Below are 24,327 nucleotides of genomic sequence, written 5' to 3'. Positions count from 1 at the left end.
GCCCCATTCATTCATACACATGGGGGTGAGCCCCACACCCAATACCTGGGCTCTGGCTTTTCCAGCGCTCTCCATCCCCACCCTCCTCTCCCCATTCGGTGCTTAAATTACATTTTAACAACCTCTTAACCAATTTTCCTGACTGAGTCCATGTTCCAGTTTTTACCCTAAACCTTGCCACAAAAGCTACTTTATCAAGTCAAATCTGGACTTCAGGTTTTAAGCGGTGGGCTGAAGGCTTCATTTCTTTCCTGTCAGACTCTGGGAAATCACACAAAAGCAGGAAGAAGGAGATCACCCCACTGCACTCCAGCCTGGGTGACAGAGCGAGACTCTGTCTCAAAAAAAAAAAAAAAAGGAGAAGAAAAAACAGAAATATAAACTCCATCTACAGTGAAACTTAGAAACATCTATAATCCAAAGGCATAGTATCTGAAGACAGAGGGCATTGGCTGCTGAGGTCAGGAAGGAGCAGGTGCTGGAGGCGGGCTGGGGGAGCCACAGCCCCGCACGCCCCAGGGAGCAGTCCCTAGACCACATGCATGCCCTGGAAGCAATGCTGAAACCCTGGAGGGGACGACAGCAACAGGTGCCCAGGCTGGGGGCAGGTACTTCCCATACACATGGTAGGAAGGAGAGTAGGGCAGGCAGGGCTGCCTGGTGTCTTCTCAGGAGGCTGTTTCTGGCTCTTCAAGCTGAGGGGAGAGGTGTTGCATCCTGGGCGGCCTGCATCTGCCCTTCTCCTTGGGCTTGGGGTAAATGACAGCTCAAAGAATTTCCTCACAAACAAAACAGTATGTTGTCAGCATTCCTGCCAGCCTGAGATGGGGGCCGGGCCCAGCTCCACATACAGATCCTGCTGGACCAGGAAAAGATTCACCATGAAAAGACCAGCGATCAAAAGAAACGAGCACAGGTGCCAAACAAAGGCACTACAAAGGGAGACGGGCAGGGAAGAAAAACAAAAAAAGACATCAAAGGATGGAAAACACAAACCGGGAAGTATTGACACATGATGGCTGAAAATTGTAATCAAACATATCAACAAAAATCATAAAACTTAATGAAGGAATCATCTTTCTAAAAACAGGGAAGAGAAGAAAAGCAGCCAAGCATGGTGGCTCATGCCTATAATCCCAATACTGACGGAGGCCAAGGTGGGCAAATGGCTTGAGCTCAACAGTTTGGGACCAGCCTGGGCAACAAGGTGAAATCCCGTCTCTACATAAAATATAAAAGTCAGCCAAGTGTGGAGGTGTGCGCCTGTAGTCCCAACTGCTCAGGAGGCTGAGGTGGGAGGCTTGAGTGCCAAGGCTGCAATGAGCAGAGACTGCACCCCTGCACTCCAGCCTGCTTGACAGAGTGAGACCGTGCCTCAAAAACATAAATAGATAAGAAAAGAAAAGAAGACACAGAATGGGGTAAAGATTTGCAAATATCCATCTGTCAAGCGATTAATAACCACAACAGATAAGAAGCCCAGACAACTCAATAGCAAAAAAAAAAAAAAACACCAAAATAACTCAATTAAAAAATGGGCAAAAGATCTGAATAGACATTTCTCAAAAGAGGACGCACAAATGGCCAACAGGTCTATGAAAACATGCCCAACATCACTAACTGTCAGAGAAATGCAAATCAAAACCATAATGAGATTTCATTTCACCCCAGATAGAATAATTTTTATTAAAAAGGCAGAAAATAGCAGATGCTGGCAAGGATGTAGAGAGAGGGAGCGCTCATACACTACTGATGGGAATATAAATTAGTACAGTCATTATGAAGAAGAGTATGGCGTCTCCTCAAAAAACTAAAAATAGAGCTACCACATCATCCAGCAATCCCACTACTGGGTAGATATTCAAAGGAAAGGAAATCAGTATGTTGAAGAGATACCTGCACCCGCAGGTATACTGCAGCATTGTTCACAATAGCCAAGACATGGAATCAACCTAAGTGCTCACCAACAGATGAATGGATAAAGAAAATGTGCTGTACATACACAGTGAAATATTACTCAGCCATAAAAAAGAATAAAATTGCCATGGACAGTGGCTCATGCCTATAATCCCCGCACTTTGGGAAGCCAAGGCAGGAGGATTGCTTGAGCTCAGGAGTTTGAGACCAGCCTGGGCAACATGATGAAATCCCATCTCTACAAAAAATACAAAAAAAAATTAACCTGGTGTAATGATGCACACCTGTAGTCCCAGCCACTCTAGGGCCTGAGGTGGGAGGATCAATTGAGCCTGGGAGGCAGAGGGTGCAGTGAGCCGAGATTGTACCACTGCACTCCAGCCTGGGTGACAGAGTGAGACCCTCCCTGTCTCAAAAAAAAAAGAAAGAAAAAAAAAAGAATGAAATCTTGTCATTAGCAGCAAAATGGAGGTCATTATGTTAAGTGAACTAAGCCAAGCATAGAAAGACAACACGTTTTCAGTCATCTGTGGGAGCTAAAAAAAAAAAGTGGATCTTCTGAAAATGGAGTAGACTGATGGTCACCAGAGACTGAGAAAAGTAGCAGGGTGGCTTGGACGAAGAAAAGTTGGTTAATAGGTACAAATATACAGTTGGATAGAGGAAATAAGACATAGTGTTTGGTATATCAGCAGGTTGACTACAGTTTACAATAGTCTATCGTACATTTCAAAATAGCTAAAAGAGAATAATTTGAATGGTTCTGACATAAAGAAAAAACAAATATTTAAGGTGATGGATATCTCAGATACACTGATTTGATTTTTACCATCATATAAATGTATTAACTTATCATATATACCCTGAAACTATATACATTTAATATGCATCAATTTAAAAAATTGTTTTAATAAAAAAAAAAAAGAAGCTGGGTGTGGTGGCTCAAGACTATAATTCCACAACTGTAAGAGGCCAAGGCGGAAAGACTGCTTGAGCCCAAAAGTTCAAGACCAGCCTGACAATATGATGAGACCCCCCATCTCATTGATTGATTAAGTGACTGACTATATAGATTAGATAGAGATAAATAAATAAATAATAAATGAGCTAGGCTTGTAGTCTCGGCTACTTGGGAGGCTGAAGCCGGGAGAGAGCTTGAGCCCAAGAGTTCCAGGCTGCCATGAGCCACGATCGCACTACTGCACTACAGCCTGGTCATCAGAGCAAGACCTTGTCTCAGAAAAAGCTTTTTTTTTTTTTTTTTTTTAAATTTATTTTTATTGATCATTCTTGGGTGTTTCTCGCAGAGGGGGATTTGGCAGGGTCATAGGACAATAGTGGAGGGAAGGTCAGCAGATAAACAAGTGAACAAAGGTCTCTGGTTTTCCTAGGCAGAGGACCCTGCAGCCTTCCGCAGTGTTTGTGTTCCTGGGTACTTAAGATTAGGGAGTGGTGATGACTCTTAACGAGCATGCTGCCTTCAAGCATCTGTTTAACAAAGCACATCTTGCACCGCCCTTAATCCATTTAACCCTGAGTGGACACAGCACATGTTTCAGAGAGCACAGGGTTGGGGGTAAGGTCACAGATCAACAGGATAAGAATTTTTCTTAGTACAGAACAAAATGAAAAGTCTCCCATGTCTACCTCTTTCTACACAGACACGGCAACCATCCGATTTCTCAGGTGGGGGAGTCAGCCCCCCACCCGGCCAGCCACCGCGTCCGGGAGGGAGGTGGGGGGGGTCAGCCCCCCGCCCGGCCAGCCGCCCCATCCGGGAGAAAAAGCTTTTTAAAAAGAAGCCCGTCATGGTGGCTCACACTTGTGATTCCAGCACTTTGGGAAGTCCAGGTGGGCGGATCACTTGAGGTCAGGAGTTCGAGACCAGCCTGGCCAACATGGCAAAACCCTGTCTCTACGAAAAATACAAAAATTAGCTGGGTATGGTGGCATGCACCTGTAATCCCAGCTACCTGGGAGGCTGAAGCAGGAGAATCGCTTGAACCCAGGAGGCAGAGGTTGCAGTGAGCTGAGATTGTACCACTGCACTCCAGCCTGGGTGACAGCAAAACCTTGCTTCAAAAGAAAAAAGAAAAGAAAAGTAAAAGAGAAAAATGCAAAGCAGAACTCAAAGAAGATATGGCAAGACAACCCAAGACAAATAGACGGAAATTAAAACTTCCAGCACAGGAAGGAAGTCTGCAGTGGAAAGGACACAAAGACAGACAACCCCCAAAACACAGCAGGCGACAGGGACAGAATTGAGAAGGGTCTCTCCAGTGAATCCGAGGTCAAAAAAGAAATTTGACCTGAAATTCAAAATTAAATTCAAAGCTGCAAAACATCCACAAAACAATAAAAGTGTTCACAAGAAAATCCATGTGTTTAAAATGCTTGTATTAATAAAAAGAATGGAAACAAATAATTTAAGCAACTGCAAATGAAGACCAACATAGAGGGTAATTAAGATAGAAAAATGCTGAGCAAATGAATAGAAATTGTTTTGAATTTTTTGTATTAAAATTTTCAACTGGCCGGGCACGGTGGCTCACGCCTGTAATCCCAGCACTTTGGGATGCCAAGGCAGACGGAACACGAGGTCAGGAGTTCGAGACCAGCCTGACCAACGTGGTGAAACCCCATCTCTACTAAAAATACAAAAATTAGCCGGGTGTGGTGGCACACACCAATAATCCCAGCTACTCAGGAGGCTGAGGCAGGAGAATCACTTGAACCTGGGAGGTGGAGGTTGCAGTGAGCCAAGATTGCGCCACTGTACTCAGTCTGGGCCACACAGCGAGACTCTGTCCCAAAAAATAAGTAAAAATAAAAATAAAAAATAAACGAAAAAAAATTCAACTGATGAAATTAAAAAAAAAAAAAGGAACAACCTAAAAGACAAATCCTCAATTCTCAGAGACTTCACTCCTCTACAGAAATGCCTCTGCAAGGGTGCGTCTTGGGTGGGTAAATCCACGAGGGCTGGGATTTTGTCTGTTTCCTCCTATGCTGTGTTCCAGGCACATAATAGTGCCTTATTGCAGGGAATAAATATTTGTTCACTGAATAAATGATGAAGTTTCCAGGAAAATGTAAGTTACCAAAACTGATCAGAAAAGAAAGACAAGAAATCTGAACAACTAGTTACCACAGATTAAAAAGTCAACACTGTAACAGCACCACACCTTAGGAGCAGGCAACACCAATATTACCTTCAGTTGTTTCCAACACAGAAACAGAAGGAAAATTCCCAAGTGCTTTTTATGCAGCCAGCATAGCAGTGAAACAAAACTCAACCAAGAAAATACACAGATAGTAACGTGAAAATTTTCAGTAAATGACTCGTAAACCGAATCCAGCAGAGGACTATTCCACAATCAAGTGGAATTCTTTCTAAGGATGCAAACGCTGGGCCAATATTTAAAAAGCTATTAATGTAACTGACCAAAGAGATCAAAAGAGAAAAATCCTAAAACCAAATTATCAATTCCATGGATATAAAAAGGCATTTGAAAACTTAATCTCTCGGCTGGGTGCAGGGGCTCACGCCTGTAATCCCAGCACTTTGGGAGGCCAAGGCAGACGGATCACGAGGTCAGGAGATCGAGACCATCCTGGCTAACACCCTGAAACCCCGTCTCTAAAAATACAAAACATTAGCCAGGCATGGTGGCAGGCGCCTGTAGACCCAGCTATTCAGGAGGCTGAGGCAGGAGAATGGCGTGAACCCGGGAGGCGGAGCTTGCAGTGAGTTGAGATGGCGCCACTGCACTCCAGCCTGGGTGACAGAGCGACTCTGTCTCAAAAAAAGAAAAAAGAAAAGAAAATTTAATCTCCATCTTCCATTTCAAAAGTCTTTCCTCACTTGGCAACAGGCAGACCCTGAAGCGCTGGCCTGGTCCATCTGTCCCTCAGACTGATGGCACAAAAAGCCAAAAGCCCACAGTCTCTTTGCCCCTCTGACCTGACTGCACTGATCTCAGGACTCCAGGAGAACCTCCCAGAACAGAAAGGAGGCACGCATATCCTCGTGTGGCTTGCAACCTGCCCTGCTTGCTTCCTGGTTTTGGTGGTAAACCGAAGGGAAAGCAACTTGAAACAAGCCCAAGTCATCATTGTCACCCACCTTCCCACCCCGACCGTCCTTTCTGGTCTGGCCCAGCTCACTTGGCAGCAGTGGGCTCAAATAGGAGTTGGCAGATGTAGCCCTCACTCTGCCCACACCTGCAGGCCCTGCTTGCCGCTGGTCCATCTTAGTCACATGCCTGCCCCTAGACCTACACATGGGCAGAGCCACCACTGCCTAGAGGTTCACTGTTCCCATCACTAGGCATGTTTGCCACATGGAGATTTGAACCACACAACAAAGAAGATCTATTAATGTCAAAAGTTCAAAGAAACATGATTGCAGGAGAGAAGTCATACTGTTTGTATGCACTTTGAGATAGTCACAAAGAACTACTGTTGTGTTAACTGACAAGTATTCATTAAACTCATATTGAGAAAATGGATTTCTACTGACAGGTAAACTAAAAGTGTGCAAAAGCATTTCAAATATCATTTGAAATTTCATGCATTTCAAATATAATTATTAAAAAATCCAGAATCATTACCATGAATTTGCTCAGCATTTTGCGATCATAACGACCCTCCATGTTGGTCTTTTATTTGCAGTTGCAATACTGCCCTTTATCTTTCAAGCGTCATTACCTTCACTCAGCGGTCAACGATCAGATCTCTATCTTTTCATGTAAAGTGTTCTCCATGGGATTTGAATGTCACTGACAAACAAAAAAAAAAAACACTATCCTTTTCAGTTTTCTTGTTTACTGCAATGATGGTTCTTCAAACTTAAGAACGTCTTGGTCCATGATACTATCCGATAAAATCCAAGTAGCAAAAGTCAGCTACTTCTTTTAAGATAAAGAAGAAAATCCAATAATATATTTGACTACCTTAGAGAATCAATTTCATTCATTTTTCAAACCTCAGAAAATAACATTTCAGGGAGGAGCCAAGATGGCCGACTAGGAACAGCTCCGGTCTAGAGCTCCCAGCGTGAGCAACGCAGAAGACAGGTGATTTCTGCATTTCCATATGAGGTACCGGGTTCATCTCACTAGGGAGTGCCAGACAGTGGGCGCAGGTCAGTGAGTGCAGTGAACCGTGCGCGAGCCGAAGCAGGGCGAGGCATTGCCTCACTCGGGAAGTGCAAGGGGTCAGGGAGTTCCCTTTCCTGGTCAAGGAAAGGGGTGACAGACAGCACCTGGAAAATCGGGCCACTCCCACCCAAATACTGCGCTTTTCCGACGGGCTTAGGAAACAGCGCACCAGGAGATTATATCCCACACCTGGCTCGGAGGGTCCTATGTCCACGGAGTCTCGCTGATTGCTAGCACAGCAGTCTGAGATCAAACTGCAAGGTGGCAGCGAGGCTGGGGGAGGGGCGCCCGCCATTGCCCAGGCTTGCTTAGGTAAACAAAGCAGCTGGGAAGCTCGAACTGGGTGGAGCCCACCACAGCTCAAGGAGGCCTGCCTGCCTCTGTAGGCTCCACCTCTGGGGGCAGGGCACAGACAAACAAAAAGACAGCAGTAACCTCTGCAGACTTAAATGTCCCTGTCTGACAGCTTTGAAAAGAGCAGTGGTTCTCCCAGCACGCAGCTGGAGATCTGAGAACGGGCAGACTGCCTCCTCAAGTGGGTCCTTGACCCCTGACCCCCGAGCAGCCTAACTGGGAGGCACCCCCCCATAGGGGCAGACTGACACCTCACACGGCCGGGTACTCCTCTGAGACAAAACTTCCAGAGGAACGATCATACAGCAGCATTCGCGGATCACGAAAATCCGCGGTTCTGCAGACACCGCTGCTGATACCCACGCAAACAGGGTCTGGAGTGGACCTCTAGCAAACTCCAACAGACCTGCAGCCGAGGGTCCTGTCTGTTAGAAGCAAAACTAACAAACAGAAAGGACATCCAACCAAAAACCCATCTATACATCATCATCATCAAAGACCAAAAGTAGAGAAAACCACAAAGATGGGGAAAAAACAGAGCAGAAAAACTGGAAACTCTAAAAAGCAGAGCGCTTCTCCTCCTCCAAAGGAACGCAGTCCCTCACCAGCAACGGAACAAAGCTGGATGGAGAATGACTTTGACGAGTTGAGAGAAGAAGGCTTCAGATGATCCAACTACTCCGAGCTACAGGAGGAAATTCAAACCAAAGGCAAAGTTGAAAACTTTGAAAAAAATTTAGACGAATGTATAACTAGAATAACCAATACAGAGAAGTGCTTAAAGGAGCTGATGGAGCTGAAAGCCAAGGCTCGAGAACTATGTGAAGAATGCAGAAGCCTCAGGAGCCGATGCGATCAACTGGAAGAAAGGGTATCAGTGATGGAAGATTAAATGAATGAAATGAAGCGAGAAGGGAAGTTTAGAGAAAAAAGAATAAAAAGAAATGAGCAAAGCCTCCAAGAAATATGCGACTATGTGAAAAGACCAAATCTACATCTGATTGGTATACCTGAAAGTGATGGGGAGAATGGAACCAAGTTGGAAAACACTCTGCAGGATATTATCCAGGAGAACTTCCCCAATCTAGCAAGGCAGGCCAACATTCAGATTCAGGAAATACAGAGAATGCCACAAAGATAGTCCTCGAGAAGAGCAACTCCAAGACACGTAATTGTCAGATTCACCAAAGTTGAAATGAAGGAAAAAATGTTAAGGGCAGCCAGAGAGAAAGGTCGGGTTACCCACAAGGGAAGCCCATCAGACTAACAGCGGATCTCTCGGCAGAAACTCTACAAGCCAGAAGAGAGTGGGGGCCAATATTCAACATTCTTAAAGAAAAGAATTTTCAACCCAGAATTTCATATCCAGCCAAATTAAGCTTCATAAGTGAAGGAGAAATAAAATACTTTACAGACAAGCAAATGCTGAGAGGTTTTGTCACCACCAGGCCTGTCCTAAAAGAGCTCCTGAAGGAAGCACTAAACATGGAAAGGCATAACCGGTACCAGCCGCTGCAAACTCATGCCAAAATGTAAAGACCATCGACATTAGGAAGAAACTGCATCAACTAACGAGCAAAATAACCAGCTAACATCATGACAGGATCAAATTCACACATAACAATATTAACCTTAAATGTAAATGCACTAAATGCTCCAATTAAAAGACACAGACCAGCAAATTGGATAAAGAGTCAAGACCCATCAGTGTGCTGTATTCAGGAAGACCATCTCACATGCAGAGACACACATAGGCTCAAAATAAAAGGATGGAGGAAGATCTACCAAGCAAATGGAAAACAAAAAAAGGCAGGGGTTGCAATCCTAGTCTCTGATAAAACACACTTTAAACCAACAAAGATCAAAAGAGACAAAGAAGGCCATTACTTAATGTTAAAGGGATCAATTCAACAAGAAGAGCTAACTATCCTAAATATATATGCACCCAATACAGGAGCACCCAGATTCATAAAGCAAGTCCTGAGTGACCTACAAAGAGACTTAGACTCCCACACAATAATAATGGGAGACTTTAACACCCCACTGTCAACATTAGACAGATCAACGAGACAGAAAGTTAAAAAGGATACCCAGGAATTGAACTCAGCTCTGCACCAAGTGGACCTAATAGATATCTACAGAACTCTCCACCCCAAATCAACAGAATATACATTTTTTTCAGCACCATGCCACACCTATTCCAAAATTGACCACATACTTGGAAGTAAAGCTCTCCTCAGCAAATGTAAAAGAACAGAAATTATAACAAACTGTCTCTCAGACCACAGTGCAATCAAACTAGAACTCAGGATTAAGAAACTCACTCAAAACCGCTCAACTACATGGAAACTGAACAACCTGCTCCTGAATGACTACTTGGTACATAATGAAATGAAGGCAGAAATAAAGATGTTCTTTGAAACCAATGAGAACAAAGACACAACATACCAGAATCTCTGGGACACATTCAAAGCACTGTGTAGAGGGAAATTTATAGCACTAAATGCCCACAAGAGAAAGCAGGAAAGATCCAAAATTGACACCTAACATCACAATTAAAAGAACTAGAAAAGCAAGGGCAAACACATTCAAAAGCTAGCAGAAGGCAAGAAATAACTAAAATCAGAGCAGAACTGAAGGAAATAGAGACACAAAAAACCCTTCAAAAAATTAATGAATCCAGGAGCTGGTTTTTTGAAAGGATCAACAAAATTGATAGACCGCTAGCAAGACTAATAAAGAAAAAAAGAGAGAAGAATCAAATAGACGCAATAAAAAATAATAAAGGGGATATCACCACCAATCCCACAGAAATACAAACTACCATCAGAGAATACTACCAACACCTCTATGCAAATAAACTAGAAAATCTAGAAGAAATGGATAAATTCCTCAACACATACACTCTCCCAAGACTAAACCAGGAAGAAGTTGAATCTCTGAATAGACTAATAATAGGATCTGAAATTGTGGCAATAATCAATAGCTTACCAACCAAAAAGAGTCCAGGACCAGATGTATTCACAGCCGAATTCTACCAGAGGTATAAGGAGGAACTGGTACCATTCCTTCTGAAACTATTCCAATCAATAGAAAAAGAGGGAATCCTCCCTAACTCATTTTATGAGGCCAGCATCATCCTGATACCAAAGCCGGGCAGAGACACAACCAAAAAAGAGAATTTTAGACCAATATCCTTGATGAACATTGATGCAAAAATCCTCAATAAAATACTGGCAAACCGAATCCAGCAGCACATCAAAAAGCTTATCCACCATGATCAAGCGGGCTTCATCCCTGGGATACAAGGCTGGTTCAATCTACGCAAATCAGTAAATGTAATCCAGCATATAAACAGAACCAAAGACAAAAACCACATGATTATCTCAATAGATGCAGAAAAGGCCTTTGACAAAATTCAACAACGCTTCATGCTAAAAACTCTCAATAAATTAGGTATTGATGGGACGTATCTCAAAATAATAAGAGCTATCTATGACAAACCCACAGCCAATATCATACTGAATGGGCAAAAACTGGAAGCATTCCCTTTGAAAACTGGCACAAGACAGGGATGCCCTCTCTCACCACTCCTATTCAACATAGTGTTGGAAGTTCTGGCCAGGGCAATTAGGCAGGAGAAGGAAATAAAGGCTATTCGATTAGGAAAAGAGGAAGTCAAATTGTCCCTGTTTGCAGACGACATGATTGTATATCTAGAAAACCCCACTGTCTCAGCCCAAAATCTCCTTAAGCTGATAAGCAACTTCAGCAAAGTCTCAGGATACAAAATCAATGTACAAAAATCACAAGCATTCTTACACACCAATAACAGACAAACAGAGAGCCAAATCATAAGTGAACTCCCATTCACAATTGCTTCAAAGAGAATAAAATACCTAGGAATCCAACTTGCAAGGCACATGAAGGACCTCTTCAAGGAGAACTACAAACCACTGCTCAATGAAATAAAAGAGGATACAAACAAATGGAAGAACATTCCATGCTCATGGGTAGGAAGAATCAATATCGTGAAAATGGCCATACTGCCCAAGGTAATTTATAGATTCAATGCCATCCCCATCAAGCTACCAATGACTTTCTTCACAGAATTAGAAAAAACTACTTTAAAGTTCATATGGAACCAAAAAAGAGCCCTCATCGCCAAGTCAATCCTAAGCCAAAAGAACAAAGCTGGAGGCATCACGCTACCTGACTTCAAACTATACTACAAGGCTACAGTAACCAAAACAGCATGGTACTGGTACCAAAACAGAGATATAGATCAATGGAACAGAACAGAGCCCTCAGAAATAACGCCGCATATCTACAACTATCTGATCTTTGACAAACCTGAGAAAAACAAGCAATGGGGAAAGGATTCCCTATTTAATAAATGGTGCTGGGAAAACTGGCTAGCCATATGTAGAAAGCTGAAACTGGATCCCTTCCTTACACCTTATACAAAAATTAATTCAAGATGGAATAAAGACTTAAACGTTAGACCTAAAACCATAAAAACCCTAGAAGAAAACCTAGGCATTACCATTCAGGACATAGGCATGGGCAAGGACTTCATGTCTAAAACACCAAAAGCAATGCCAACAAAAGCCAAAATTGACAAGTGGGATCTCATTAAACTAAAGAGCTTCTGTACAGCAAAAGAAACTACCATCAGAGTGAACAGGCAACCTACAAAATGCGAGAAAATTTTCACAACCTACTCATCTGACAAAGTGCTAGTATCCAGAATCTACAATGAACTCAAACAAATTTACAAGAAAAAAACAAACAACCCCATCAAAAAGTGGGCAAAGGATATGAGCAGACACTTCTCAAAAGAAGACATTTATGCAGCCAAAAGACACATGAAAAAATGCTCATCATCACTGGCCATCAGAGAAATGCAAATCAAAACCACAATGAGATACCATCTCACACCAGTTAGAATGGCAATCATTAAAAAGTCAGGAAACAACAGGTGTTGGAGAGGATGTGGAGAAATAGGAACACTTTTACACTGTTGGTGGGACTGTAAACTAGTTCAACCATTGTGGAAGTCAGTGTGGCGGTTCCTCAGGGATCTAGAACTAGAAATACCATTTGACCCAGCCATCCCATTACTGGGTATATACCCAAAGGACTATAAATCATGCTGCTATAAAGACACAAGCACACGTATGTTTATTGCAGCACTATTCACAATAGCAAAGACTTGTAACCAACCCAAATGTCCAACAATGATAGACTGGATTAAGAAAATGTGGCACATATACACCATGGAATACTATGCAGCCATAAAAAAATGATGAGTTCATGTCCTTTGTAGGGACATGGATGAAATTAGAAATCATCATTCTCAGTAAACTGTCGCAAGGACAAAAAAACCAAACACTGCATATTCTCACTCATAGGTGGGAATTTAACAATGAGAACACATGGACACAGGAAGGGGAACATCACACTCTGGGGACTGTTGTGGGGTGGGGGGAGGGGGGAGGGACAGCATTAGGAGATATACCTAATGCTGAATGACGAGTTAATGGGTGCAGCACACCAGCATGGCACATGTATACATATGTAACTAACCGGCACATTGTGCACATGTACCTTAAAACTTAAAATATAATAATAATTAAAAAAAAAAGAGAGAAAAAAAGAAAATAACATTTCAGTTAACCTCAAAGATACAATACTGAAGATAAAATCCTCTGGGTTTTTTGAGAGATTTCTTAAGGAGATCAAGAAGTTAAATTAAGTAGCACTGGCAGAGTATGCACCTTCAGGTAGTACAAGATTATAGAACCTTCTATCTACCCATGTGATCTCTCCCTGTGTATCCCTATGTGTATCTAGTTAAAGAGAAAGCAGTAGAACTTAGCAGGTAAGGGGATTTGAGGTCAGTTTGGGTTGAAAGTCTAACTAGGTCAGAATCCAAGGTCTATCATTTACTAGTTAAGTGGCCTTGGACAGGTAACTATTCTCTCTGAGGCTGTTTCTTCATCCGTAAAACAGGAACAATAACACCTACCAATAATGATTTCTGTGAGAATTAAATGAAATATTTGTACAGTGCTAAGCAGAGTGTCTGACACATAGTCCAGAGCTAAATCACTGGTAGTTAAGCCATCAGTCTTGTGAATGTGATATAGCCACTGGTCAAATCCTATAGCACAGTTTATTATACAGGACACTTAACTGCTGCCATGTATAAAATTTATTTGTAAGAATTTTGTCTTAGGCAGGGTGCGGTGGCTCACGACTATAATCCCAGCACTTTGGGAGGCCAAGGAGGGCAGATCACTTGAGCTCAGGAGTGTGAGACCAACCTGGGCAACATGGCGAAACCCCGTTTCTACAAAGAAAAAGAAAGGAATTTTCTCTCATTATAACAATTAGAACAACAATTATTGAACACACTATGCACCAGGCACTGTTCTACATGATTCAACTAAGTGTATTAACTCATTTAATTTCATAACAGCCTTGGGGTGGGGGGGAGGGAGATGCATATTTTATTGGCAAGGAAACTGAGGCCCAAGGTCACATAGTTAATAAGTGCTAGAGGCAGGATTTAAAACTTAGGTGTCTGGGTGGCATATGTTATTTTACTAACACTGCTGCCTCTCTGACTGTAACCTACTTAAAAACAGACATTGGCCAGGTGCGGTGGCTCACGCCTGTAATCCCAACACTTTGGGAGGCTGAGGCAGGCAGATCACAAGGTCAGGAGTTCAAAACCAGCCAGGCCAAGATGGTGAAACCCCGTATCTACTAAAAATACAAAAATTAGTCGGGCGTGGTGGCGGGTGCCTGTAATTCCAGCTGCTTGGGAGGTTGAGGCAGGAGAATCACTTAAACCTGGGAGGCGGAGTTTGCAGTGAGCCGAGGTCACGCCACTGCACTCTAGCCTGGGCAACGGAGCAAGACTCCATCTCAAAAAAAAAAAAAAAAAAGCAGACATCATTTATATCTTTAACACATACTGCCGCACAAAATTATGTATCAAGTATTTCATATGGCAGCGAACTGTGTTTCTATCTCTCTATCTGTCCCTCAGTGCTTTAGGCATAACACATTCTCAAAAGCTACTTGAATAGATGAAAACCAGGACAGGGCTCTAACAGGCCCTACACAATCCTCATCTTCCTCCCCCGCTCATCTCATCCCCTACCTCATTCCCCCTGACGCATTTACTCTATCCACGGCGGCTTTCTTGCTGTCCTGAACTACCATGTGCATTGCTTATGCTCTGGGGGCTCATTCGGTTCATAGTCATTTGTTGAACACCTACTATGTGACAGTCATGAAAAGGCACTGGAAAATACAAGGTAAAAAACTAGTGTGAAAACAGTTAAATCCGAAGACAGTCTGTGGTTTACTGAATATTAGTGTACCAATGTTAATTTCTAAGCTGTGATAAATGTACAATGGTTATGTAAAGTGTTAACATTAAGGGAAGCTGGGTGGAGGGTAAAGAAGAACTTTCTATGTATTTTTACAACTCTTCTAAATACTTTAAATTGTTTCAAAATCAAATATTTTTCTTTTAAACAACATACAGTTCCTACCTTCAGGAACTCAAATTCTAGAGGAAAAGGTGGGCGTGTAAACAAATGAGTCCACCAAAGTGAGTGATAACTTCCAGGTCAGAAGTCATGTTCGGGACAGGATGTGAAGGGGAAGGAGGCAGGCCGGCTGTGGCCAACCCTGTTATCCAGTACAACCGTGTAACCTCCTAAAGCCTCAGTTTACTTATCTGCAAAATGGGAACTAGGGAACATACACGGGTCCTTGCAGGGCTGGTGGGAGATCTGCAAACCGAAGTCACCATGGGACCGCGCAGGCTATCAACAGCCAGGCCGAGCAGCACCTGCCGCCCTCCCACTGACCCACCTGGAACTCCAGCCCGTAGATCACTGGTGCATCGTCCTCCATGCTGCGGGGAAGCGACCCGACCCCGGCCACTCACACGCTAAGGACCTCGCTACGGCCGGCGCGTCCCCACCTCGCGGGCGTGTTCCCAGCGCCCATTCGTTCCCTCCCCGCAGCAAACGACTCCAAACTGGAAGTCTTTCTGGCCCAGAACAGCTTCCGTAGTGGCCACTTCCTATTTTTCGGATGTGTCATCAATCTGTTCCTCACCAGCGACCAATGGCAGCGGCGCTGGCTTGTGCGCATGGCCACTTGGGCTCACATCCGGGCTCTCAGCGCGGGGACTCCTGGAGGTGAGAACCCGGCCCAGAGGAAATAAGTTGGTGGGCGGAGCGGGCCGCGGAGGCCGGCTGTGGGCGGAGGCCGGCTCCGGGCGCAGGCCGTCGGGAGCGAGCGGCGATTAGCCTTAGCTAGCCATCGCATCTAAGAATCGCTCACGCCGTAGTTGGGCGCCGCCATGTATTGTCATTTGTATGTACTTGGCGTTCCTGAGCGCTGGGCCAGCGCTTCACACGCACTGCCATAAGGAGCTTCATCCAACCCTATGAATAAACTGTTACACTTCCATTTTACAGATGAGACGCTGCAAAGTTGAGTAACACAGTCGCAGCGCTCATTGGTCCATTGGGTAGCCAGGATGGGCACCTGAGCTGACTCCCTTAGGTTCGGCCCAAGGTGCCCTAAGTCAGGGCCATGCCTAATGCATTTCTGCAGGTGCCCAGCACTGTGTGGCTAAGAAAGCACTACCAAGGATGGGGTTATCATGAAAGCCGGCACCGCACCACTGGTGGTCCTGGACTGCATATGCCTCCGAATGGGAGTCGGAAGGGAAGGCCCTGGGGTTCCTAGAGGTCTCCAAAGACCGAAGACTTGTGGTGGAGAGACCGCCCCTCTTACGCATCCTGCTCAAAGTGCCTGCCCTGGCCTTGGGCCAGCAGAAATGGCATTGCAAGGACTCCAAAATACATCATAGCTGAACCACGCCGCTAGCCTGGTTCCACTGGGGCTTCCAGGACCACGCACCTTTCCTCCATTTCTGTGATTAGCTTTCCCCTCTACCCTTTATTGATCTCCCTGATGGAAATGGTTGGGTCTCGTTTTGCTCAGTTGGGCAAGGCGCGTGGTATTGAGTTAAGGCTGGATGAGTATCTGTTGAGTGGATGAGATTTTAGAGATTACATGAGAAATCAAATGAGCAGGCCTGGCGCGATGGCTCACGCTTGTAACCCCAGCACTTTGGGAGGCTGAGGAGGGTGGATCACAAGGTCAGTTCGAGACCTGCCTGGCCAACACAGTGAAACCCCGTCTCTACTAAAAATACGAAAATTAGCCCGGCGTGGTGGCACGCGCCTGTAATCCCAGCTACTCGGGAGGCTGAGGCAGGAGAATCGCTTGAACCCGGGAGGCGGAGGTTGCAGTGAACCGAGATGGCGCCACTGCACTCCAGCCTGGGCGACAGAGCCAGAGTCGGTCAAAAAAAAAAAAAAAAAAAAAGACAAGAAAAGAAAGAAATCAAGTAAGCAATGGCCCAGACATGAGAATCATCCTATTCAACCACTCCGTTTGCCGATATTAACTTGCGGAGCTAAGAGGGCCTTCATACTTCGGGATTAAACCCACCCATCTATCACTGATATCTTTATCATGAATTTTATTATACAAGTACTGCAGGTGCATGGTAAGAAACTTAAAAAATACAGATAAACACAAAGACAAATCCATAGAAACACTGATTTCTAGGATATGCTGGTCAATAAAAATAGCCTAAGCGACTCCCTTTCACCCGCCCCATCTGCCACAGGCTTGCCTATTGCCTCTGAGTCACAGAATCAGGCTAGGTGGAGTGGAGTCTCCGTTCCCATTTCCAAGTACAGGGTCCGCTCCCCTCGACTACCGGCTCCTGGTTGCCTGTGCGCGTTCACACCTAGGGCTCCAGGCCCCGCCCACAGCAGACGAACCGGAAACGAACCCCATTTCCGGCCTGGGGGCAGGGCCACGGGTTCCTGCATCGGGCATGAGCAGAACTAGGCGCGCCGCGGCCCGGCACGCGCAGGCGCACAGAGCTGCCCGGGGGTGCCAGTTCCTCTCCGATTCCCGGCTTCTGTCACCTTCCTCACGGACCTTGGTCACGGCCGCAGGTGACCCCTTAGCCCAGCTCCAGTAGGCGGGTGGCAGGTGAGGATCAGGGCCTCGGCAGTCCAGAGGGGATGGGACCGTGTAGCGCCACCTCGGGGAGGGAGCACACTGGCTTTGGCCTCAGCCCGAAGGGACCTTCTCTAGGACCGATGCTGGAGTGGGCGTGGGGTCCGGGCGCGGGGTCGCCTGCCACCCGAGGGCGTGTGTGCTCCGCGGGCCTTGTGCCAGGCTCCACTTCGCCGCGGCCCTTGCTCTCCACGTCTGCAGAGGGCTGGAAGCGTCTCTGCAGCCCGCGGAGGTTGCGGGAAGGGGAAGCTGCTGCGAAGCGTGTGGGAAACTACCCGCTGGCGCGCGCCCAGGCGTCCCCGAAACCCCCAGTTCCAGGCTTGGTGCCAGCCAGGCCCCCAGCAAGCCCCTTAACTTCCCTTAGACTTAATTCACCCTCCCGCGGAAAGAGGTTACTAATGACCTGCCCTGCCAAACTCAGCATTGTGAGGCTGCAATGCAGTGTAAAAGCATTTGAGTCACTGTGTAAACGTCCGCTGTTGCTACACATACTAATTGTAGAGTATATTTACTGTGAAGACCGAAAAAGCGTTTATTCAACAGAAAGCGTTAGGGTCAAAGATGTGTTTTAACGTGTCATTTTTTCACTCTTTACTACGAAACAGTTTAGCCCCAAGGAAAAATTTTCTTGGGCCTACGGTTTGTACTTTTTAATGGCTACTTGAAGATATGGTGTCTTTGGATTCAGTCACTGTTCGCAAATTCAGAAGATAGTGGCGGATAATGAGCCAGTCCCGTCTTGGGATTGGGGTGAGAGAGGGACAGGGGAAATGCAAATGAAATATTACACAGTGTTACTCATTCAGGTCTTACATTTTGTGATATCTGATGGGATCTTCTTCACAGTTACTAAACTGGGTGTTGCCACTCTGCTTTATCATTAAAATGATAATTACTATGCTTGTGTCTGTGCAGCTCTTCACACTTTAAAAGATGCCTATGCAGGGGTGCCAGTATTTAATCCTCTTTATTCTGATGTACCATCTAAAAGATCAAGATTTTCAGAGGTTACTTCACTTGATCGTGAAGCTAAGACTCAACACAGTTATTGAGATACTGCATTCAGAGCTCTTTCTGCCCACCCCTGCCTGGCAACCTTGCAAGAGGAGCTGAGAGGTGACCAGCACAAAGAAAAGAGTATTGGCAGAAAACCCTGTGGGGGTAGCCTGTCACCATCAGGTACTGTCAGTGTGATGTTAGGCAAATCACTTGGCCTTCTCTGCTGTATGATGGAGGTAATAATAATGCTTCAAAAGTTTAGGATGAGTATTAAATAATAAGGTAAAATGCTTGATCTGTAGTGAGTGTTCATTACGTGGAGACTTCTGTTAATACATGCCACCTAGATTTCCACTACACACCCTCGTGCCCTTATGGAAGGAAATTTTACATGACTGCAATTTGGTAAAAGATTTATGTTTACAGAGTGTCTGTGTCCAGGAAATGAACCTGAGAAACCAAGTTTTAAATGTTGTTAGGAACTTTTTATTTCTCAAATACAGAATTACTTAAATTTAATATTTAAAAAAATTTTAAACAATTAATCACATTCTTGTGCAAAGCCCTCAACTGGACAAGGAGAAAGTCAGATTTCTTTGCTGCACTGTGATGTAAAGCTTCTGTAAGCTTCTGTAAGCTTAAAATCCTATTTATAGTTTAATAAAAATAAAGCCAATGATAGGAGGGAGTAAAGATTTCTATCACGTACAAATCAAGAACAGATACTTGTGTTTTTCCATTTTTAATTAAGAACTATAAAGACTACCCGTAACACACATGTGAGATTTAAAGATCAAGTCAACCCAGTCTTCCATTACCAGCATAAGATGGGGACCCTTTCCCAGTGCGTTGAAACTTCCGTGTGTCCCTCCCCAGTCAAGCTCTCCTGCCATCACCTTCCACCCCTCCCTCACTAAAGTGGCTGTTACTATATCCTGGCTTTTCTTTGGAGTTTGACCAAATATGTTTGTGTTCCTAACACAGAAAAAGTGTTTGGATTCAACACTTTTGTTTAATTTACATGTTTTTGAATATACAGAGTCATGCTGTTTATTTTTCTACTCATTCTTTGTGCAAAATTGTATTTGTGAGATCCAAACATAATTTATATGTTAGATATGGAAGAGTTCACTGATTTTTACCACTATTTTAATATTTTATGTCCTAGTATACCACAGTCTACTTATTTACTTATTATTGTGTCTACAGGCAGTGTTTATTTCCACTTTTTTTTTTTTTTTTTTTTTGAGATGGAATCTTATTCTGCCGCCAGGCTGGAGTGCAGTGGCACGATCTTGGCTCACTGCAACCTCCGCCTCCTGGGTTCAAGCGATTCTGCTGCCTCAGCCTCCCAAGTAGCTGAGACTACAGGCGCCCGCCACCATGCCTGGCTAATTTTTTGTATTTTAATAGAGACAGCATTTCACTATGTTAGCCGGTATGGTCTTGATCTCCTGACCTCGTGGTCCGCCTGCCTCGGCCTCCCAAAGTGCTAGGATTACAGATGTGAGCCACCACGCCCAGCCTACTTTTTCTTTTAGGACTTTAGAAGAAAGGTATTTTGATGTGTTATTTATGAAATTCAGCATCATAGCTTACACTGCTCATGTACAGGAATTCCTCCATGATAGGTATCTAGCAGTGGAATTGCTAGGTCCTAGGTGCTATGACCACATATTTATTGTCTCAACCAAGACTCCTTTAAGAGTGAAAGGAGACACTTAGTGATTTTACTGAGGCCAAGCACAGTGGCTCACGCCTGTAATCTCAGCACTTTGGGAGGCCAAGGCAGGAGGATCACTTGAGCTCAGAAGTTTGAGACCAGCCTGGCCAACATATTGAGTCCCCATCTCTACAAAAAATACAAAAATAGCTGAGTGTGGTGGTGCACACCTGTAGTCCCAGCTACTCCAGAGGCTGAGGCAGGAGGATGGGCTTGAGCCCAGAAGATCGAGGCTGCAGTAAGCCACCATCGTCCCATTGCACTCCCGCCAGGGTGACAGAGCCAGACTATGTCTCATAAAATAATAATACTAATAAAATAATAGAAATAACTTAAACCATGGGTGAAAAATTGAATTGTTCTGGGAAAAATCAAGATGTATAGTTATCAAAGTGATAATGTGCTTTTTAAACTTTACTAGATAATACCAAGTGGTTTCTCAACATGGATATTCAAAGGTATACCTCTTTCAGCTCTGTTGCTTATTTTTCTAATGGATCATTTAGTGTGCTTTTATTAATTTGTAGGGATTCTTTATGTATTCTTCGTGTTAATCCTTTCTCAGTTACATTTGTTTGTTTCACTTTTTTTAGGTTTTTAATGATAGAACTTTCCATTTTAATATAGCAGATGTATCCATTTTCCCTTTATGGTTTGTACTGATTATGCCTAGTTTAAGAGGCTTTGCCTACTCTGAAAATATATTCTCTTATATTTTCTTTTGAAAGTTTTGAAGTTTTGCCTTTCACAGTTAATTTTTGACCCCCCACCCCCGCCCCACCCGAGACGGAGTCTTTCTCTGTCACCCAGGCTGGAATGTCGTGCCTCAATCTTGGCTCACTACAACCTCTGCCTCCTGGGTTCAAGCGATTCTCCTGCCTCAGCCTCCCGAGTAGCAGAGTAGCTGGGATTACAGGTGCCCGCCACCACGCCTGGCTAATTTTTGTATTTTTAGTAGAGACGGGGTTTTACCATGTTGGCCAGGCTCGTCTTGAACTCCTGACCTCGTGATACGCCCGCCCCGGCCTCCGAAAGTGCTGGGATTACAGGCGTGAGCCACCGCACCCGGCCTTCACAGTTAAGTTTTTAACGTCCCTGAGATTGTTAACTGTGTCTGTGGTGAGACAAGATTCCAAGTTTATTTTTTCCCAGCTGCATGATTTGTCTACACATCACTCAAGGAAAATCGTCTCTTCCTTTGATGTGTGCTACATATTCCCCTGTGATAGTTCAGTCTTGTGTTTTTGTTTTTGTTTTTGTTTTTGTTTTGAGATGAAGTTTCGCTGCTGTTGCCCAGACTGGAGCACAATGGTGCGATCTCGGCTCACTGCAACCTCCGCCTCCTGGGTTCAAGTGATTTTCCTGCCTCAGTATCCCAAGTAGCTGGGATTACAGGCGCCCGCCACCACACCTGGCTAATTTTTGTATATTTAGTAGAGACAGTGTTTCACCATGTTGACCAGGCTGGTCTTGAACTTCTGACCTCAGGTGATCCACCCTCCTCGGCCTCCCAAATTGCTAGGATTACAGGCGTGAACCACCGTGCCCGGCCCGATATTTCAGTCTTTATACCATAGATTTTTGATGTATTCTACATAAATAATCATACACGAAGAATGAAGGTTTGTATTTTTTTCTTTTCAGTTTTTATTGTAGCTTTTAGTTATTTTTCTTGCCTTAATCCTGCCCGAGGACTCCAGTATTAGGCAGCATAAAAATGTTGAAGAGGACATCTTTATCTTTTTTCTACTTTTAAAGAGAATGCTTTAAACGTTTCACTGTTAATTTGAGGTTTCCTTTAGGTTTTTGGTAGATACCTTTGATTGCATTAAGGAGGTTACTTTCTGTTGCTAGTTTGCTGACAGGTTTTATCTTGAGCAGATGCTGAATTTTATTAGATACTTTCTTGTGCATCTATTGAGATAGTCATGTACTTTTATTTAATCTATCGCATTAAACCAACAGTACATTTCTGGGATAACCTGAGTTTGGTAGAAAATAAATACATTGCTGATTCAGTTAGCTAATATTTCAAGATTTTTGCATGTGTGTTCATGAGTGAGATGATAGTTTCCCTTTTAGTATGGCCTTGTCAAATTTTGGTCTCAAGGTTATATTAGCCTTATAAAGTGAATTGGGTCATGTGTCTTTTTTCTTCTCTGCAAGAATTTTTGTACTGTAGGAATTATCTGTACGGAATCTTTGGTGGAATTCACTGGTAAACCCTCTGGACCCTATATTTTCTTTGTAGGAAGACTTAACTACTGGTTATACTTTTTTTATGGTTATAGAACTATCTCGTCATATATACATGGTTTTTACTAGTGTCTGCTTTGCATTTGAACCTTACATTGGAATAAGATTAGAGTAAGGAAACCCTTGAAGTGAAGAAGCTATTTTGCTACAAATTATATGTCCCTTCTCACAAAATCTTATGTATATAATTTATATAGATATAGCTTTATAATATATGTATGTCTTCCCATTCATAAAAGCATCATCTAAATCACGTTTTATATCATTTTTATTTGAGCATTCCTCTTGATTTTCTAGAGAAGAAACCCTCAGATCCTTACTTACAAGCATTTTCCTGCATCTAGATTTTATTTGTGTGAAAGCAAAAGTGATCATCCTTGCCCTAAATTATTAGGGCTTTTTATTACTTTGGTATTTACTTAAGAATAAAATTTATTTTTTTATTTTCTTCTCTTCTCAAAAGTGGTTTGCAGGTATTAATGAAAATTTTGGACATTCCCATTTTATCAGTTCTCCTTAATTTACAATTTATAAAGTTTTTAAGCTTTATAATTTAGAAGCATTTTACCTTAATTTTTATTATTTTGGTGGTTTTTCTAGGCGATGTTTTTTGTTATTATATCTCTGATAAACAGATTTCCCTAAATCTTAGAGGTTTAAAGCAGCTTCATCTTCACAATAGTAAGAATTGTTTCTTTAAAACGTTTCTTCACAAAGGCAATAAAACTTTTACAATCTGTGAGATTGAATCAGAATTAGCTTTAGAACCTAGAATTTTGTTAGGGCTGAGGGGAGATGAGACGGAGGGAAGATCCCTTTCTCTCATCATTAGCTTATATCGAAATAAATTCTTATTTCTAAAATAAAATACGCAGACCACGCTAGTGCCTTCAAGTCCTGCTGGGAGACTTCAGAGGGGGCACTGCCTCATGCTGCCTGTTTGCTCCTTGTGCCCGGCATCTATCCCCGCACAGGAAGGACCCGAAGGAGCAGCCTTACCATGCACAGGGGGCTCCCCCTTTGGGGTTCTAGGGCAATTTGTTCTTCGGGCTCCCGGTGAAACATGGCAGGAAAAAAAACGTTTTACTCCTTTTCATTGGATTTTTTATTCATTTATACTTAACAATTATTGGATGAATGTATAAGGGAATTAGTAACTGACCAGGCTGAACCGGAAACTTCTTCAAAATGTATAACTTGGATTATGTACTTTAAAATAATGTTTTGGGAAGGCTGACTCATTGGGAATACTATGATGGAAGTGTTGACAGTGAGAAAAGGGTAGTCTTATCTAGAGATCAGCTAAGTGTCATTTTTTAAGTAAAAAAGGTACGTGTTGTTTTATTCTGAAAAAAAATCCCTTATCTTTTATCATAGTCTCTTAGATTTCCTTAACTTGAATTTGTTCACTGTGAGAGTAAAACTACATAAAGTAAAAGTTTTTCAAGAAAAAGAACAAATACTTTTTTACAGTTTGAGCTCTTTGTCTCATTCTTTGGCTGGTCCTGGTTTCCCCACTCACTAGCGGTGTGATTTCGGCTTACATAGCCTCCCAAGGCCTCAGTGTCCTCATCTGCGAAATGAAGACAGTGATAGCAGCTGTCTCGAGGGGTGTTCTGAGAATCACACAGGCATATGTATATATAGCCAGGGGCATAGTATGTGCGGATAAATGTTAGCTAGTTGTGTTGTCAGCTTCAGCCATCAGTGCTTAGTGAGTGTGCTGTTTTCTTACTGTTTAAATTTTTCATGTCATTCGCACTGTATCAGATTTCCAGA

The 24,327-nt window shown here is 43.5% G+C and overlaps 2 protein-coding genes across 15 annotated transcripts in view; one reads left to right on the top strand and one right to left on the bottom strand.

The window, feature by feature from the left end:
* The window catches only part of EIPR1 (EARP complex and GARP complex interacting protein 1), a 176,672-nt gene extending 161,089 nt beyond the window's left edge, over nucleotides 1-15,583 (bottom strand). The window contains exon 1 of one of the 3 annotated variants that reach the window (XM_003807408.3): nucleotides 15,330-15,583. In XM_003807408.3, coding sequence (XP_003807456.1) covers nucleotides 15,330-15,371 — 42 coding nt within the window. In that variant the 5' untranslated portion in view covers nucleotides 15,372-15,583. The remainder of the gene's footprint in view (nucleotides 1-15,329) is intronic. The other 2 variants (XM_008959520.4, XM_034952528.2) reach the window with 2 other exon arrangements.
* Nucleotides 15,584-17,269: 1,686 nt separating this feature from the next.
* Nucleotides 17,270-24,327, top strand: part of TRAPPC12 (trafficking protein particle complex subunit 12) — a 103,917-nt gene continuing 96,859 nt past the window's right edge. The window contains exon 1 of one of the 12 annotated variants that reach the window (XM_034952526.3): nucleotides 17,270-17,543. The gene's annotated coding sequence lies outside the window, so the exon portion shown is untranslated. The remainder of the gene's footprint in view (nucleotides 17,544-24,327) is intronic. The other 11 variants (XR_004669647.4, XM_034952525.4, XM_034952527.4 and 8 more) reach the window with 11 other exon arrangements.

Source organism: Pan paniscus, chromosome 12 (assembly GCF_029289425.2).
Source record: "Pan paniscus chromosome 12, NHGRI_mPanPan1-v2.0_pri, whole genome shotgun sequence".
In the NCBI taxonomy this organism is placed as follows: Eukaryota; Metazoa; Chordata; class Mammalia; order Primates; family Hominidae; genus Pan; species Pan paniscus.
Note: the sequence above shows the minus strand (reverse complement) of the source record. Positions and strands in the feature narration are given on the sequence as shown.